At 43.1% G+C, this 17,593-nt stretch overlaps 1 protein-coding gene across 6 annotated transcripts in view; it reads right to left on the bottom strand.

Annotated features, from left to right (window-relative positions):
- Window positions 1-17,593, bottom strand: part of ARHGAP29 (Rho GTPase activating protein 29) — a 527,305-nt gene that overhangs the window by 488,798 nt on the left and 20,914 nt on the right. For all 6 annotated transcript variants that reach the window (XM_069641212.1, XM_069641216.1, XM_069641217.1 and 3 more), the window contains exon 2: window positions 4,249-4,587. In XM_069641212.1, the coding sequence (XP_069497313.1) occupies window positions 4,249-4,504 (256 nt within the window). In that variant the 5' untranslated portion in view covers window positions 4,505-4,587. The remainder of the gene's footprint in view (window positions 1-4,248; window positions 4,588-17,593) is intronic.

The raw sequence follows: 17,593 nt of genomic DNA, 5'->3' as shown, positions 1-17,593 counted from the left end.
AAAGGAGGAATAGGTGGGGATGGATCGGATAGAGAGAGGACGGGAGTTCCAGTGGAGGGGGCAAAGTGTGCAAACGAGAGGAGGCGCATGGGGACGGGGGAACATAGTGAAGGAAGAGGTCTACAGATCGGAGAGAGCGGGAGGGAGTGTAGAATGAGAGGAGAGATGAGAGATATGGGAGAGCAAGATTGTGAAGTGATTTAAAGACAAGACAGAGGAAGAGGAATTTGAGTTGGGAATGAAAGGAAATCCACAGTACCTATCATTGTTCAACATGCACGTTTTGCCTGATGGTAAAGAGTGCTATGTTTCTGGCCAATTTAACTGGTGATTTTTAGAACAGAAAGTCCAAGAGCGTTACAAGGGAAATGGGCGATTGCCCATGAGCCCCTGCTATAAGAAGGGGAAACAGATATTGACAAAAAGATGGCAATGGGAAAAAATTAGCCCAAATGGTACATCAGGGTGCAAAATGTCCACTTGCCACTAGCTACTGACATTTCACTGTTGGTGAGCAAGATATGGCGTCTGGTGTGTGCAGTGTTCCAGATATGATTTGGCAGTGGGAGAATTGTACTCCCTCTTTTTTAAAGTTGGGAGTAAAAGGATTTTTTAAGGAGTAAAAATAGTAAAAGGATTTAAGGAGTAAAAATAGTAAAAGGATTTAAGGAGTAAAAATGGTAAAAGGATTTAAGGAGTAAAAATGAGTCCAATTCCCAATAGGAGTAAAAATATCTTAACTAGAAAACGGAAATGTTTTCGTAATAATTATTTCTTTGCACCTAGTTATTCATGTAAGATGCAGATTTACTTCTTTCCAACAGGCCTTAATAATAATATTTACTTTCCGTGGCACTACTTACTAGAACAAACCTAACCATGGTGCTTTGTGGGTGAAAGCCATCTGTTGTTGTGAGTATTTTTACTCCCAGTTTTTTTTTTTGGGGTGTAAAAGTGGCTGATACACCCCTTATCTGTGGGGCTAGCTGTGTGTGTATATATAGCATTGAGGTGGCAAGTTACTCTTCATGGCTGGCTAGTAGCTTCCAACTTGATTTTTTTCCCCCTGGAGTACATTGTAGAGACAGGTCCCTATGCCCAGGGAATCGGGGGAGAGAATGCAAAGTACATTTTGCGAGGGACCTTTGTTTCAGATGAGAACATTGGTTGTGCAGTATAAAAGTGTCGCCATAGTTCACCGGAAGTGATAGAAGGAACAAAACGGACTGGAGGACGGTGCGACTAGCAGGTGATACAACCTTTAACTGGGGCCCACAGAGAAACAGGAGTAAAGACACTGCAATTTAACAGGCAGCCTTGCGCATTAGGGGCATACCAAACACTTCTACCTACTAAAAACTAAAAAAACACGCACAAAAACGTTCTTTAAAAAATAAAGGAGACAGTGGACACATGGCAACCTGTCCCCTGCCGGCTCACAGATGGGTTGGAACCAGTGGTGTCTGCAGAGCCACAGGAAGGACATAGTAGATCTAAAGAGGAACTCCAAGGTCAAAATGCATCTTTCATTTTGCAAAAATTACCAGGTGCAAACAAAATAAACAAAAAAATGGTTTTACAAAAAAAATAAACACGACATTTAGGACGGGAATGGCATAGCCCTGCTAAAAACACTTAAGTACAAACGGAATCAGGCCTCCAGATCCAAATCAAACTCTTTGGGTAACAGAGGTGGTCTGGGGTGCCAACACCTCAAGTGTTTCTATTGATGGAAGGTTACATTTTCAACTAAACAAAATCTGCAAAAATCGAAAGGCAGAAGGAACGACACGCCACTAGTCAATCTCATCACAAGGATAATGCGCCACTTTTAGAATGTACTTGCGCACAAATCGAACCCGCACCATCTTCATTTCTCATGATCGACACATACATTACACGGCAAGTGTGTATGAACGCAGAGGCAACCGAAAAGAATGCACCAACTTGGAAGGAAGGCATGTAGTTACAATTTCTACTATACCTTGTGATAGAAATTTGACATTTTAGCAGGCTTTGCAGCAACACAGTCCCAAGCACGGGCAGCACATTCCCCAGCTCATGGAAAAGCAACAGTAGACATTTCCGTTCGCAGAACACATGGGAGCGATTTTTCTAAACGTTTTCCGCAAATACATTACAAGAAACCAATAACAAGTATCCAGTGAGGCTGCTTCACAAAGTTCAAGCGGATACCTCACGATAGGGAAAGGTTGTGTGCAAGTGAACGAGTTTGCCGATAGTTCCTGCAGCTTCATTCACGCGAACCGCTGCTAGACGTTCTTTTGCCACCTTACAAAACGTGCACCCCCCCTTGAGACCATTACCAGTCAATGAATACACTGACAAGGTGGAACGTTCAACAAAACACATTGGGAGATCAGCAAGCACAATAGCACCAACATGCATGGTTAAGATGCCCTACTCAAGACTCAAACATGTGATCCGCAGGACCCCCCAGACCGCTGCAGCAAGGGACATCAATACCCCAAACTATTCCATCTGCACCACAGTAAGAGGGACACTTCATGCGGCAGTCTGATGCCGCAAATTAAGCATACAAAAAGAACAGCTTGCTCAGAAACTGCACCATTTAGGAAATGGCACAAAGAAGGGATTCTGCAATAACAGTAAATCTCGAGCAACCTAGGATTTTGCAAACATACATTCCGATCTAAGTTCTTTAAAATAATTACGCATTTATAGTGTTTCCTGAACTGCAGAACAACAACATAAGTCTTTTAAAGATGTGCTTTTATAAAGGCAATAAGACGACCAGCATTAATTTGGAAGAGGAAAGAAAAACCGGTTGTGCATCGTACTCTTGTGGCTAAGGTGGCCGAAAGCAGGTGGGCCACAGCCCAATAGCAACACAGTGAGCTAAACCTTGGGCCTTTGGATGTTTTGTTGAAGAGGATTCGTTTTACTTTGCTGTTTTTGACCTAGTTCTATACCACAACAGTTGCTATTCTTCTGCACTCACAGCGGAACGCAGTTGCCGTTTCCTGCCCTTAAGGACAAGCACAGACGCATAGTGTTCCTTGACATCAATGAGATGGAGAGACTGGGTGAAATAACAGTTAAATAAACATCCCATGTTGCACTGCAAACAACGTGGGCTCGCACTATGATAACTCACCACATGCAGTTTTAGTCTTAGACTTTTCCATTGGTTGGGTAGAGGGGGGGGGGGGGAGTGAAGAGGCCAACCCAATCCCACTCAGATTTACTGCAGACGTACAGCTGAAGTATTAAGTGACAGAACAGCAATACAAATGCATCCTCCACAAACCCAGGAAGACGGAAGTGCAACACACAGCACAAAAGGAAGCCACCTGAAAGGCATTTGTTGCACTGCACTTGGTGAAAACCAAAAGAGTAAAGTCAATATTTACTATCCAGGAGCAGAGGGAAGACCTGGCCAGGTGACTGCTGCCAGAACAAGATGTTCATCAGTGGAATGGCAGTATGGGACAGCACCACATAGGAGCGGTGAAAACACACATTTCTTCTGCAGTGGCCTACACCAGTACAAGTAGAATCTACCAGTGCACCTCACCAAAGAGAATTCTGCTTCAAATGCATTCTCTGAGGAGGGGATCTGTCCCAAGGCTTAAGCACCGAGCAGCAGCAGCTCCTTTCCTTATGCATCAATGGCTGTGCTCCTGCACCGCACAACAGGCTCGGTTCAAATCCCCATGACGAACTCAGTACTGCAAACTAGCCCCAAGAAGCCACTGTTGCCCCATTACAAATCATTTCCATAAAAAAAGGCTACCACGAGTTGCGGAGCACATTTCTCCAACCTCCGTCTGCCAATAGACAAAGCCAGCAATCCCATAACACAATGACGCGTTTGGATGTGGATAGTTCGACCTTTACACAGCAATTGCTCACAGAGAAGAAAAGTAGGTCCAGTTTTAGCACAATTACGAAGAGCAACCAATGAAGGAATAGGTGGGTGATGTTTTGAAATAGATTATAAAAATAAACCTGCGACTCACTTTGCATAGCGAATCATTTATTTGCACATCATGATCTATATAAGGAGATCTCAATATGTTTTAAGTCATTTTCCAGAAAGGTTTTATAGACAGACACCAAACACCTTCATGAAACGCAAGGTTAGGACATGAGCAAATAAACAACTTGAAAATTCAACTGAGCAAACATTCAGGTGCAGTGACGGAAACGGCAAGTATTGCAACACCACGGGCCATATAATAAAATAACGTAAAATGGACTCACCTTCCGAAAGAAACACCTCCTTCAGGTAGAGGAGCACATCTGAAAACTTCCTGACGTCATTCACCAGCAGCATGATGTACTCTGGATCCACCACGGGGCTGTCGTAGCAGTCCGAGCCGATGCTGCTCAAGGAGTTGCTCTTTGTGCTGCGACCCATTCCCCAGCTGCCAGAATTTGAAATGGTGAAAAAGTTTGAGGTAGAAAACCGGGCTAATCCCAAACCACGCTTGTTACCTCCACCGTTCTGTCGCAACATCCCAGCTGATACCGTGCCTCCAAGGTCCCTTGGTTTACCATTCAGTGTCACCTAGGTCCATTGGCGGAGCACAAGACCGAATCCTAAAAAAAAAAAAACGAGAACCCAGTCAGCCAATATTATGACAGAGACATACACCATGATGGTAAATTAACAGCAGCAGTTGGTACAGAGGGCACCCAATAATACCCTTCAATTCTCGACAAAAAACGAACACAGTATATATATATATATATATATACACTCAGTTCCAACTCCACACACTTTTACATGTAGTTCTCTTCATGGATATCCAATAGAGAAACAGCTCAGCAATGGTCTTCAGCAAAAAGAGGCAGGCCATCAACATTCCCAGATGGTTTGAAACAAAGCAAATGTTTCAAGTTGCAACATACTACTGGGTCTGTGGCTCAGTGGACTAATGCCTATCGGGACTCACGACCACAGGTTCAAATCCCAGCCGAAAGGCACAGTTATAGAAGCAGCAAGGCATCACGCTATTGACCACAGTTTATTTAGCCCATTCATATGTGTCCCTCAGTCATTGCCATTTTGATTCCTGTGATAAAGGACATCCAGTGTTCGAAATTGAGGGGAGCTGGGAGCAATTGATCTCCAGCGTGTCTCCTAGAAGAGCCTGCTTAGCTTGACGCAAGGAGCGGTGTATAGCTCCCCAGGCCAACTGATGCCGAGCAAACACACCGATGAGAATTAACGTTAGGGCACATCTATGCGACATTTAAAGCTTATGGGCTGTAAATAGACAAAATATGTTTGCATGTGATGTGGAAGTTAGATTTGCAGGAATCTCTGTACAAGCTCCTCATTCGCCAGTGGTAGCTCTTGGTCACTGCCGAATACCCAGATGCTGCTTTTAGCTCCCTATTAGCCAATTTCTTTTTTTTTTTATTTATTATTATTTTATTTATTTTTTTCTGTTAGCGTGCGTTCGGTTTTTCAGTAAACATTTCATATTCGGATCAAGTACACATTTCATACAATTAACCATATGGTTTGAACATTAAAACACAAAACGTATTCAAAATGCACCATTCTTTCCCAAGACAATCGTGGAAGTAAAATACATTCTACTCAACTTACATTTTTTTTAAAAACACATTGCTTTCTAAAACATCACGTTCAAAATTTAAAAGTTGCTCTACCTATAGAAATCTGGTTTCCGCTCATAGGATAATTACAGATGTCGACAGAATTTCTGTGGTGGAATAATTCTAAGAATCTCAAAAAGTGCATAGAGCGTTTTTTGAAGGAGCCCAGACAAGAGACAGTAGGAAAAAGGATAAGTCTTAAGCGTAGAAAGTCAGATCTCCATCGTTTATTGGGGTAACACCTCCAATAAGTATTTCTCTGGGACATGGGTGAATCTAAATAACTTACAACCGAGGCAACGATCTCTGGATGCAATCCAATCTAACTCAAGAGGTTTTTTAAAAAGGAACATGTGGCTACTCTCCCAGTTCACAAGCAGAACTATCAATGCAATTCAGTATATTGATTGCCTCGACCCAATTATTTAAAACACAACAGGACTGTTTCATCATCGGCTTCTGTACTTTCACAAAGAGGGAACCCACAGGAGGAAGTAACACATTGGTAAATCCAAAAGGAGCAATTTCCACTTGGTAGTGCACTCTAAAGATTTCAGACCCAGTTCGTACCCGATACAAGCTATGGGAATCCCTTTGAGCACATGCAAGGTTTCTTTCCATAGCATGCCCTCCGTTTGGTCCCAAAAGATCTTAGTGCTTTTACTTTCAGTTTCATTTGTTAGACTTGGCACAGTGTTCCCATTATAATATTGTATATTTATATTTTCTGGAGGCTGATGCCTTATCCATTAGGCCACTGGGCTTCTTGCACTTAAAATACCGACCTCTCCTTCATAGAGCGGCTTAAAATATTGTCACACTGGGAATGCACGACAATGCACTCACCAGGGCAGGAGCGAGCCTTTGTGAAGGCAAGAGATCAATGGCTTTTTTTTTGTTATACCGCACAGATGCACAGCATATTTACACCTTAGTAGCTTTGCAAAAGTGTTAAACGTGTAATGGGGCGTTGTCTTTTTGAAACTTTGTGAGGTCTGTCTTTACACTTTGGGCCCGCCTTCGCATAATGCACCAACATATCATTTTAATGTCACAAGCCTTTAGATATAATGATATCTATTCGCCAACAATGGCAGGCTGATTATAGGAGGCAGGTAGACTAGCAACCTGGTCTAGCTTTGAGTTGGGACCGACATGTCGCAGCCACACAAAAATGACTAGGTGGAAATTGACATTAGAGCGCTACATCCACCTATTGAAACGGGCATGTATGCTAGCTACCTGCTGTGTTTTCGGTGCATTCACATCCCCACCACATTAGATAAATAATAGCTCTGCAGCTGAATTCCTGTTGCTATTAAAGGTCATGTTTTAAACTGATCTGGAATTCATCCATGGCATGTTGGCACATTTATACTACATGCGAAGAGATCAGGGTTATTTACTCATTGGGGTGCTGGAGTTTAGTAGGATGTCCTTAGCAATGGAGGGCAATAATGTGGATGGTGTAAAGTGAAGCTACTCCTCACGCAGTGAACATCACTTTGGGGTGGTTTATTCTATATTGTAGGCCGTTATAATATGGCCCGGTTTTAGTCCGTTAACGGATTTCCTGGTCTTTGTACCTTACGTTAAGTTAGGATGTTCATCTGGATTTGGGGACCACTCTTTCAGTGGTTGTATCTACAATAGGTTTTCGGTTGCTACATTCGGTGGAAGCTCCATTACATAGTCTAATTTATTGTTGTTTGTGATTTGACCATATGTTTGTTGGCCACGACACTCAACTATTTTTCAAACACGCACCCTGAGGCCGGCGGATCATTTCAGTGTGGCAACGTCATAGATGATATAAATACGAATGGGCCGATTATAGACTCTTGGAATGTAAATGGGATGAATAAGCCCATTAAAAAGAACACAAATTTTGAACCATCTGTAACATTGGAAAAGCAGATGTTACTCTACTACAGGCGACGCATAGGGTTGGGTGGGGCAAGGGGATATATTCGCCCTGCTTATCGATTCTAAGGGAGTGGTGATTTTAATCAAGAGGAATTTGCCAGTGGCAAGTCTCCTCTCATAAGATTGAGGGACGGCTTGCTTCAATTCTTTTGAAAATTCAGGACACTACTGTTTTGATGTGTAGCATCTACGCACTGACTGAACAGTGGTGTGTTTTTTGGGTAAGCTGATCGGCACATGCAGAAGATTGGGGTTCAGAACGTTTTGGTAGAGGGAAGATGATAGTGTGGTCCAGATCACCTCTTAGACCGGAGCGGCGGGAGAGTCAGCAAAGGCAGGTACAGAGATAGGGATGCTTTCAAACTGTTTGAGGGATTTCAACTTTTTGGATGTCTGGAAAATAGAGCACCCCACTAGGAGGGAACACACCTATTTTGAAGCACATGACATTCAGTCTAGGATTGACAATATTCTGACTTCTGGCATGGTCTCCCAGAAAAGATAGAGATTGAGAGTATTCCGATTTCGGGTCCTGCCTCAATAAGTATGAAAATGTCTTTGGACCATATGGAAAATGAACACATCTATTTTGGAGGACGAAAAGTCACCAGACCTGTTGGTATGCGAGGCTGGGGAGTTTTTGGAATGGAATATGAATGGCGAGGTTGAGGTTGATGTAGTGTGTAATGCAGGGAATGTTGATACTCACAGGTCAGAAACAAGAGATGGAGAGAACGTGAACTAGAATCAGTGGGGGCCTCAGTGAAAGAGTTTTAGAAAGATCTGATGAAACACCCATGTGCTGTTTAGAAAAGGGAACTCATTAAACTGAAGTACGAGTTGCGCAAGCACCCGAGTGAGAACGCAGAAAAGATGTTTGTTAAAGCTGAGTACATCTACTCTGAGGGGGGTGAAAAATGTAACAGTTTGCTGGCACTTACAGTTCTCTCTGGAAGCAGAGCAATCTCTGCTGTTGAGAAGAGCTCTGGCAGAAAAGCATATGACCCTGATGCGATAAACATTGAGTTTAGGAACTTATGAGAATCTTTACCGAGCCACATGTTAACATTGGAAGAGCAGGCTTCAGCATGTTTATCATCTGAGGAGATGGCTTGCTAGATGATGATTTGTCTCTGGATGAGATTAAGGAAACAGCATATAGCGTGAATGTAGGGAGGTGTCCTGGTCCAGACAATCTTTCTGAGGAGGTTTACAGGGCAGTGCCCACTAGTGTGTTTTGTCTGCTGGGGAATACGTTTAAATTTAAGAGTAAGGGCACACTTCCAACTACACACGTTTCTAGATCTATCCTTCTGAAAAAGGAGAATCCACCCGCGAATCTGGGCAGTTACGGGCTCATAAGCCTCAAACTCAAGACTGCAATACCCTTTCAACGACGCTGGTCTGAAGACTGGAATCGGTCCTGCCTAACTTGGAGAACTCAAATCAAACTGGCTTTGTCACGGGTAGACACTTGTAGACCAACATGCAGAAACTGTTATTGACTCTGTCTGAGGGAAGTAAATTGGGTACTGGCGTTGCAGCCCTCTCTCTGGATGTGGAGAAGGCTTCCGACAGTGTTCACTGGGACTTTTTATTCTCGTCTCGGAAAAAGATGAACTTTGGCCAGAGTTTGGGAGTTAGGTGAGGCTCTTGTACCAAGATCCCACAGAGTATGTGATGACCGATGGCATCTGCTCTACACATTTTTGTTTACATCAAGGTAACCGGGAAGGGTGCCCACTTTCGCCATTGCCGTTTGTTCTCACTGGCAGCCACCATCAGAGCTGAAGAAAACTAGGGGTGCACAAATCCATGGCATTACAAAGAAATTGTGGTTATACAGTGATGACCTCTTGCTAGTCTTGCAGGGCCTTCAAACTTCATTACCCTCATTAATGGACTATATTGATAAATTTGGGCTTTTTTTCAAACTATAAGATAAACTGACTCAAATCGGAGGCCATGCCTTGTTCTCGTTTGCGAGGCAAATCTCAGTTGACCAACTACAGATTCAGGTGGTGCCCATAGAACATGTTATACCTGGGAGTGCGGCTAATGAAGGACTTGAAGGTAATGATGGGAACAAGCATGGAAATTGCTGTAGATCGCTTATCAACCAACTTGTTGAAATGGGACACCCTAGACCCCCCTCTTTCTAGGAGGCAAAGTGAACGCTTTAGGCGGCACCATGGATAACATGCGTAACGAGCATGATCCTTCTACCAAAAGTCTGATGGAAAAAGATGGATAGTTTGATCCAGGCTTTTCAATGGGACCATAAACCTATTAGGTTAAAGATGTGGAAGATGAAGCGCCCACATTTTGGAGGAGGTCTGGCCTTACCAAACGTTGCAAAGTATCATCTGGCTTTTATGACCCTACAGATTATGCCTTTATGTGTCAACCTTTTGATGAGTGGACAGAGGCAGATGCATGCTTGGCGGGGCCATTAGAGCCCCCCCCACCCCGCATTGCTGACTACATAGAATGACAAGAAAAAGGTCTCTGCTCTAACTGAATTCCTACGTACAAACTGACAGGAGATGTCTAAACTACTGAACAGGCATGTTCTGCATGCAAGTGGGGCCTCCATATGGCTGAACACCTCCATCAGGGTGAATAATAAGGTGTTTTTCTAGCCTATGGTACTTGGGAGGGATCCGGTGGATTAAGGACTTGTTCTTGAATGGATTATGTCTTTCCTTCCAAGACTTGCAGAACACACAACCTCAGTGATTGTATGTATGGGGAATATAGGTCCCTTAGGTCTGCTATTCCATTAGAAAATCTTACCAAGGATGACCTGCTTGGGGCACTCATCAAAATGTCTGGGCACGGTCATGTAGCCGCAGTGATCTACAAGCTCTTGAGTAGCTCTTCAAATTGGAATACTGAGCTACTGAACAAATGGTCTAAATCTAACTTCTAAAATGTCTGTTGGCAGATGGGAAGCGCTCTGCAGGGGCATCCCTTGTATGTCTATCATCATTAGGGTATCACCTCAGAAAGCTCCAAAGGGTCCAGAACTCTGCAGCTAAGCTCCTCCTTGCTCTCAGCCCCAGAGAGCACATCATCCCCACCATTTGTATCCTCCACTGGCTCCCGGTCGGAAGACCGGACACTTTTAAACACATGTGAATCACTCACTGCGCCCTCCACAGGACAGGCCCAGAATACCTGCAACAGAAGGTTACCCTCTATCAGCCCACCAGAAACCTGCATTCAGGCACTGCACTCCTCCTTGTGACCCCCACCTTCAAATCGGCTAGAATAGGAGAACTCTCCTTCTCCGTCCAAGCTCCCACTTTTTGGAATTCAATACTGCTGAACATTTGACGCATAGAGGACCACATGGCCTTTCCGGAGGCCCCTTCACCCCAACACCTGGACAAAGCGTGCCCTCTTAAGCCAGTCATCTACTTCACGTAGGCCGGGGCAGCAACAGAACTTCCATGAAGTTACTGAATGACGGTAGGAACAATCTAATCTACATGAGAGCCCATGCCATATCTACCAAACCAAGAAGCCAGCCAAAGAACACGGGTACATATCACACTCCACGCTTATTTTTGATAGCCGAAGGAAAAACCACCCACTCGCATACATCTGCAGCCCCAACATCAACTGGGGGAAGTCGAGTTAAGTGGATCAGCACTTCCCACATTTGCTGAATTTCAATGCTTTTGTTGTGCTAAATCTGAACACCTTAACTGTGCCGTAACTAAAGTTTATTTCAGGCAATATATACGCAGAAAATATAAACTTACTCTGTGTTATTTAAACATTTCCCCACCAAACATTTCATGTTCTAGCAACTATTGATTGTGGAATGAATTGGTTGAAACCCTGCCTGCTCAAAGGAAGCAATGGCCTAATTTCAACAAATTTCAAGGCTTAAAGTACATCGGTCACAAATATTTTCCAAAAGGATCTAGAAGGGCAATGCGACAAACACTCAGTAAGTCACCAAGCTAAAACTGCCCTCCCGTTATTGTCATAACACTACCCAAGGCCTTTCAGCCAAACATGGAGTGGTGCAGCATGCATCCAAAAATATGCCAGGTTGCCTAGACAGGCCCATAAACCTCATCACTGGCTCCTCTACAATAGGCAAAATCAAAACATGTACAACACAGAATGACGATTCCTGTAATCACTAAGATTGTGTCCCCGTCTGACATCACTAATAATCCATCGTTGGGTATAATTATGCAACATCAACATAAATGAAGTCTGTACGTCTGGCACACTCCGGCTTCCATGGGATCAGCGTCCTTTAGTTTAAGGAGTATGAAAAGCTTTGTTGCAAATGTATGAAACATAGCATCCAGTGACAATAATTCAAGGAGACATATCGGGACTGAGCACAGAAACTCAAATCTCAAACGTTCACGTTTGCAAAAAATGTCTCCCATCACCTCTTAATCGAAGGATGACGAAGACTTCAACAAATAAGTGATGTAAATATACTATTCCCAAGGTTAGCCAATTCCTTTATCTTCCTGAGTATGACATTCAAAATTAAGATTAGACAAGCAGGAGCTAAAAGCAGCTCCTGTGTATCCAGCATTAACCAGTGAGCAGGAGCTACCACTGGGGAACCAGAAGCTAGTACATAGCACTCATTAACTTAACGTTGTGTTTATTTTCTTTATGATGTCTTATGCTTCAAATGTCATACAGATGTGCCATAATGCTGCACACAGTTAAAGCCACATACGTATGTTTCGCATAATTTGGCTTGGGGAGATAAAACTAGCTCCTGGCTGCTATTGGTGTCAAGCTAACTAGGCTCTTCTAGGCTACAAGCAGGAGCTAAATACCTCCGAGCTCTCTTCAATTTCGCACCATGTTCTCTCCGGCCAAGAAACAACATCAAAGTAAAGTACTAATGAATGCTTAGATTTGTTGAGCTTAGCAAGCGACTTTCACTTGCCCACACTGTACATGCATCTAATTTCTGCATCACTGGGTAAACACCCCAATACAGAAGTTTCAAGGATGGCGGGTGAAATAAAGAGTTTTCTCGAGCTTAAGCTGCCCAAAAGAAGATGGGCAGTACCCAGCCCTACAAATAAGGGGGTATTGGCCACTTTCACTCCCTAAAAATGGGAAAATACTCCCAACAAAAAATAGGAAAAAGACATGTAGAATCTTGTGTCCCTGCGTTCACCCTCACAGCTCCATGGATATGTTTGGTCCAGTATTGCCCCTATTACCACAGGAAGAAACTACAATTTGAACCGTCTGATTTGAAGAAGTAAACATGTATCTTTTAATGTGCATGAATAACTAGATGCAAAGAAATAAATGTTACAAAACCATTTCTGTTTTTCAGTTTAAAACTGTTTACTCGCTTATAAAATACTTTCATTGGTACTTGCACTTATCAACTTTAATAAATAGCGAGTAAAACAATCCCACTTTCAAATCTTATCTGCAGCACTTGCAGGACCTAAGAATTTGTATTAGTGGTCAAATACAAAAACCTAGGTACTATTAGCGAGACGCTATACATCACCCCTACTAGTAGTATAGGCTACTTCTTCATGAATACTCTGTTCAATGGCAGTTTGCATAGCAGCAGAAGCCATGTGTATTCACTTCATCAAGGTCATGTTTAAACTTTTCCAAATCCAAGAACTAGGCAAGGTGTGGATGCAGCAGCAGAAACTGTGGTGGCAGCCCACAGAGAAAACATAGGCAATGAAGAAATGTTTGGTGATGTGGTTAACCCCGAGGTTAAAAGAGAGCTCAGGATATATCCGCATTTCAGAGGCTCGGAGCATAGAGGCCCCCCAATTCGATACTATCAATGAATGTCATTTACCAGCATCTAATTATGGCCCTGTCATGGACCTGGTGGTCATGTAGTTGGAACTATCCAAATAGACCTAATGTGCATGGATGGACGGGGGGGGGGCCTTAAATGAGCCCTGTGCCTTGTCACACACGTCACATGTTCCAGAGGATGGAACTACAGAACACTGTCAAATTCTATCAATTTTGGAGGCGAATCAGTCAGCGCATATTAGTGTCATGCTGTGCGTCATACTTCCAATATTGCAAACATCCGGAAAATATGGATATAAAAATAGCTAGATTTAAAATGGCTGCATTCAGTTTATCAATCATAGCCTCATTCACTACTTCAAGCTTATGTGTTATATTAAACTGGATTGTAATCCCAAATCACATGCTCTCCTCTGGGATGCATAATGTACTTCAAAACGTAGTAGAAACTCAAAGACAAAATCTTGTTACTTTGTATCCATTAATGGACCACAAAAGGTTCAATTCATGTCCATTTTTTGTGCATTTATTTTCTTCTATTAAATTTAGTTACATTAGCCAACGTGTGTTTTGCCGGCCAAAGGCTTACTCAAGGCTATGAAACCGCCTTGTTAACGGTTTTCTAGAAACCCTGCCTCTTTTGATGTACCAATCCTTAAATTAATACCATGTATTTGTCATCATGTACTGTGCAGTCTCTATTAAGTCCCAAAAAGACTTCCATAAATTGTATCATTGTTATTGAGATACTTACTGAATTCATCTAATTCTTGTTCTGTTCCATCCCATATCAAGCAGACACAGTCAATGTATCGATTCCATTGTATGATATTCTTAAATCGTTCAGGGGTCAAAACATGTATCATTTCAAAAAAGTTCATTAATGAGTTTGCTAAGTGTGGTGCAAGGCAAACCCCACCCAGCCCATACCCCCTCCCATAGATGCTCCCACAATTTGTTTGTAATAGTCACCATTGAAGAGAAATATGTAATTTGCTAGAGTGAAGGAAAGCAAGTCCTTGATCATAGATATGATATTGGGCCATGTAGGTTTCCAATTTGCTCTTGATGAAATAATCCCTTGCTTTTATTACTAGGTTGCATTTTATTGATATATACAGTGCCGCTACATCGCGATTAGTATATACAAATCTTTCCATGTTAGTTATTGCAATTTATTGAGAATGTGCATGGAATATCAGAGATATTAATGGAATTCAAGAACTTGTGGTTGAATATATTCATCAATGCGGTCCTCGTTTGTGCCGTCTTTACTTCGCCTACATTAATCGCCCTACATTCATTTAGTCTCATTTAATTCACCACATACTTCTCCTGGCTTTCCCTTCTCCTAGAATTCAATTCATCATTACAAAAGAGAGTCCACCCTGTACCCCACACAGTAAACCCCCCCGAACCACTGCTTTACCCCAACCTTTAGCCAACCTTAAACCACATGCATTCCTACCATCACAATGTGAAGATGCAGACAAAGTAAAGGCGTTAAGAAGTAAAAGTATGACAAAAGGTCTGGCGAAGTGAAGGTAGACTCTACTGAGGTGAAGATTTCTAGGCACACTAAAGGGGTGGGCCGTACCTTTATAAACAATATAGTTGTTCTTTCATCTGTTACTTGAAATCATTTCTTGCTAAAACAAAATTTGGCAAAACCAACAGTTTTGGTTCCTGTATAGGACCGAGATGGGTATTTGCCAGGTGCTGTAATATGCCTGCACAAAAGCCAAAACGTTTACTTTATTTTATTTTTTACATTTGTATAGCGCACAGGGCAGCCCCTAGGCATTGCAGCGCTGTTACTTGAAAGTTTACAGCTTAGTTACTTGCTTAGTTACAGTAGTAGGACATTACATTTATGCAATTTAGATGATTAATAAAAACATTATACATGAGTGTGATAGAGTGACAGGTGTGTGGCGTGATCTAGACTGGTTTTCAAACTCTCCAAGTACTTCAAACTTTATGATTAGTACTGGGATGGAGGGGAAAGAACATTATTTAATGTTTCGGTAAACTGAAGAGGGAAAAACGTAGAATCGGAGGAAGGTGATTAAACCACTTGTCGGCAAAGCGAATTCTTAGCTAAATTGAGGCTCCGATATGTGAGAGGTCAGAGTGTTGGGTATCCGCTGGGAAGCTTGGTTCCCTTTGCTGCAGAGAGCTTGCAGTCGTATGGGTGTGGAGCATGAGAACTTACCCTGGGCTACAGAAGACTTCGTGCTATTTGATACAGTGTTCATGGTGGTTTACTCTTAGCCTGGGGAGGGGTATGCCAAGAAAGCCACCGGCCATAAAGCCAAGTGCATTTGCTGAGATTTCTGAAGTGTGGATATGTATTATTTCTCGGCATGGTTTGGTATCAACAATGTCCGGGCTCTGTGAGCGGACCACTTCGCCGAAGTTAACGAACTGCGGGCTCGATGTTTGTGCTGCATTATGAAATACCACTGCTGAAGTAAATGATTTTAATGGAGAGCGCAGAATATAGACGTTTTAAAAATGAATTGGTGCGATGGCTTGTACAGCAACGGAATTGAGGTAGCCCTGGTATGTACCTTAACCACACCATCCCAGCTAAAGCAGAGTTCCTGTTTTGCACCCAGAAAAAAAGGTAGCAGGCATTTCTCAATAAATGCTATAAACAAAGCATTGCATTTCCTTAGCAATCAAAATGGCTTTGTTGGCATTGCTTAACTTAATCCAGAAAAATATACTCTTTTTTTTTTTAGTATTTTGATTTGCACACCATACCGACAAAGCATCAAATCCAGGGGTGGACTGGCCTATAGGCAACTCTGGAGATTTCCCGGTAGGCCTCTGCACCCTGGGCCTCTTTTGTGTGGTAACCTATTTTATTTCCAAATTTTGCCATTCGAAAAGGGTTGGGCTTGCTGTAAAATGGGTGCACTTTGGACAGTATTTGCAGGGCTTCTTTTGGATCCCAGTCCACTCCTGATCAAACCTCTCTATGCACCATACCTACAAACACTAAGAATTAGCGTACACATAAAACAAGCACGCACACCGTTTCGCAGCTGGATAGCAGCTGGTTATTCTATGCAGTCCGCCAGCGGGAGGTTAGGCAAAGTAAGCTTGCCAATACATATTGTAATATCTAATCGATTCCAAAGTCCAGTCATTCTCCATTGAAATACTTTTTGTGACTCTTTCAATCGACGTGGGAACGGAGCTGCAATTAAAGGATAGTTCCGGGACTTTTTTTTTATTGTCCCTACGGGTCGGCCATGTGCTTGTAAGCATAAATCGGTAGATCGTAGGAAACTTTCCTATGGACCTTACCCGACTTTTCGCCCATTATCGCACTCGAAATCAGCCTCCATTTTGTGATAATCCTATCATTTCGCCCCATCGACCTGGCTCACCTGCCTTTGCGGCACTAAATCAAATCCCCCGCCCCTGAGCCTGACATCAGCAGACGCGTACTGCCCATTTCAAGCACGTCTCGTGTCAACAATCGCTGCGCCTCAGCTATTGACGTGTTGCCATGGAAATGGCAGGACGCCTCTTTCCCCAATAAGTATAAACAGACCGTTTCACAACATACAGCAGCAGATTTTCGATTCCATTCCTCTCTCTGTGTTACTTTGAGTATTCTGTGACTCGTTTCAGTGCTCTGGTCAGCTACCTTCGCCGCTTGTAGCCCGTGTGAACACCTGTACCATCTCTGTAAATTATTTTACTATCTTTACCGCACAATGGCCACAATAATGCCGTATATGTACGAGCCCGAGTACACCGAGGAGGAACTACTGGAAAGGCAAGCACGCGAAAACGATGGGGATTCGGACGGCAGTTGGGAGGACCAGTCAACGGATGAAGAGCCTGGACCATGTCGCATGGACGGCGTCTCCACCTGGTGCACGTGCAATCGGTGCGAGCTAATGCCAACTGAGGAGGAGAACTGCTGCTGCCGTGAAAATTCCGGGTGCTTGGCCTACATTTCGGAAAGCGAGCAAAGTCTGCAGGAAGGCGAGCAAAGTCCGCAATGCATCACCGAGCTGCCAGAGTTCAGGGAAGCCTGCCTCTCACGGACAGTGTTGAGGATGATGATGGTGCTTATGCACGAACTTCGTGGCACTGTTCGTCCGCGTAATCCGAGTAACGAGTAAGTATACTCTGTTTGTGATGTCAGTGATGCCACCACTATTTCATGGTCGTCTCCCACATATAAAATTACATTTACATATCATTCGAACGCATGTAAATTGGTTCCATATAG

The sequence above is a fragment of the Ambystoma mexicanum genome, chromosome 1q, assembly GCF_040938575.1.
Source record: "Ambystoma mexicanum isolate Mex_15411 chromosome 1q, UKY_AmexF1_1, whole genome shotgun sequence".
NCBI lineage: Eukaryota > Metazoa > Chordata > Amphibia > Caudata > Ambystomatidae > Ambystoma > Ambystoma mexicanum.
Note: the sequence above shows the minus strand (reverse complement) of the source record. Positions and strands in the feature narration are given on the sequence as shown.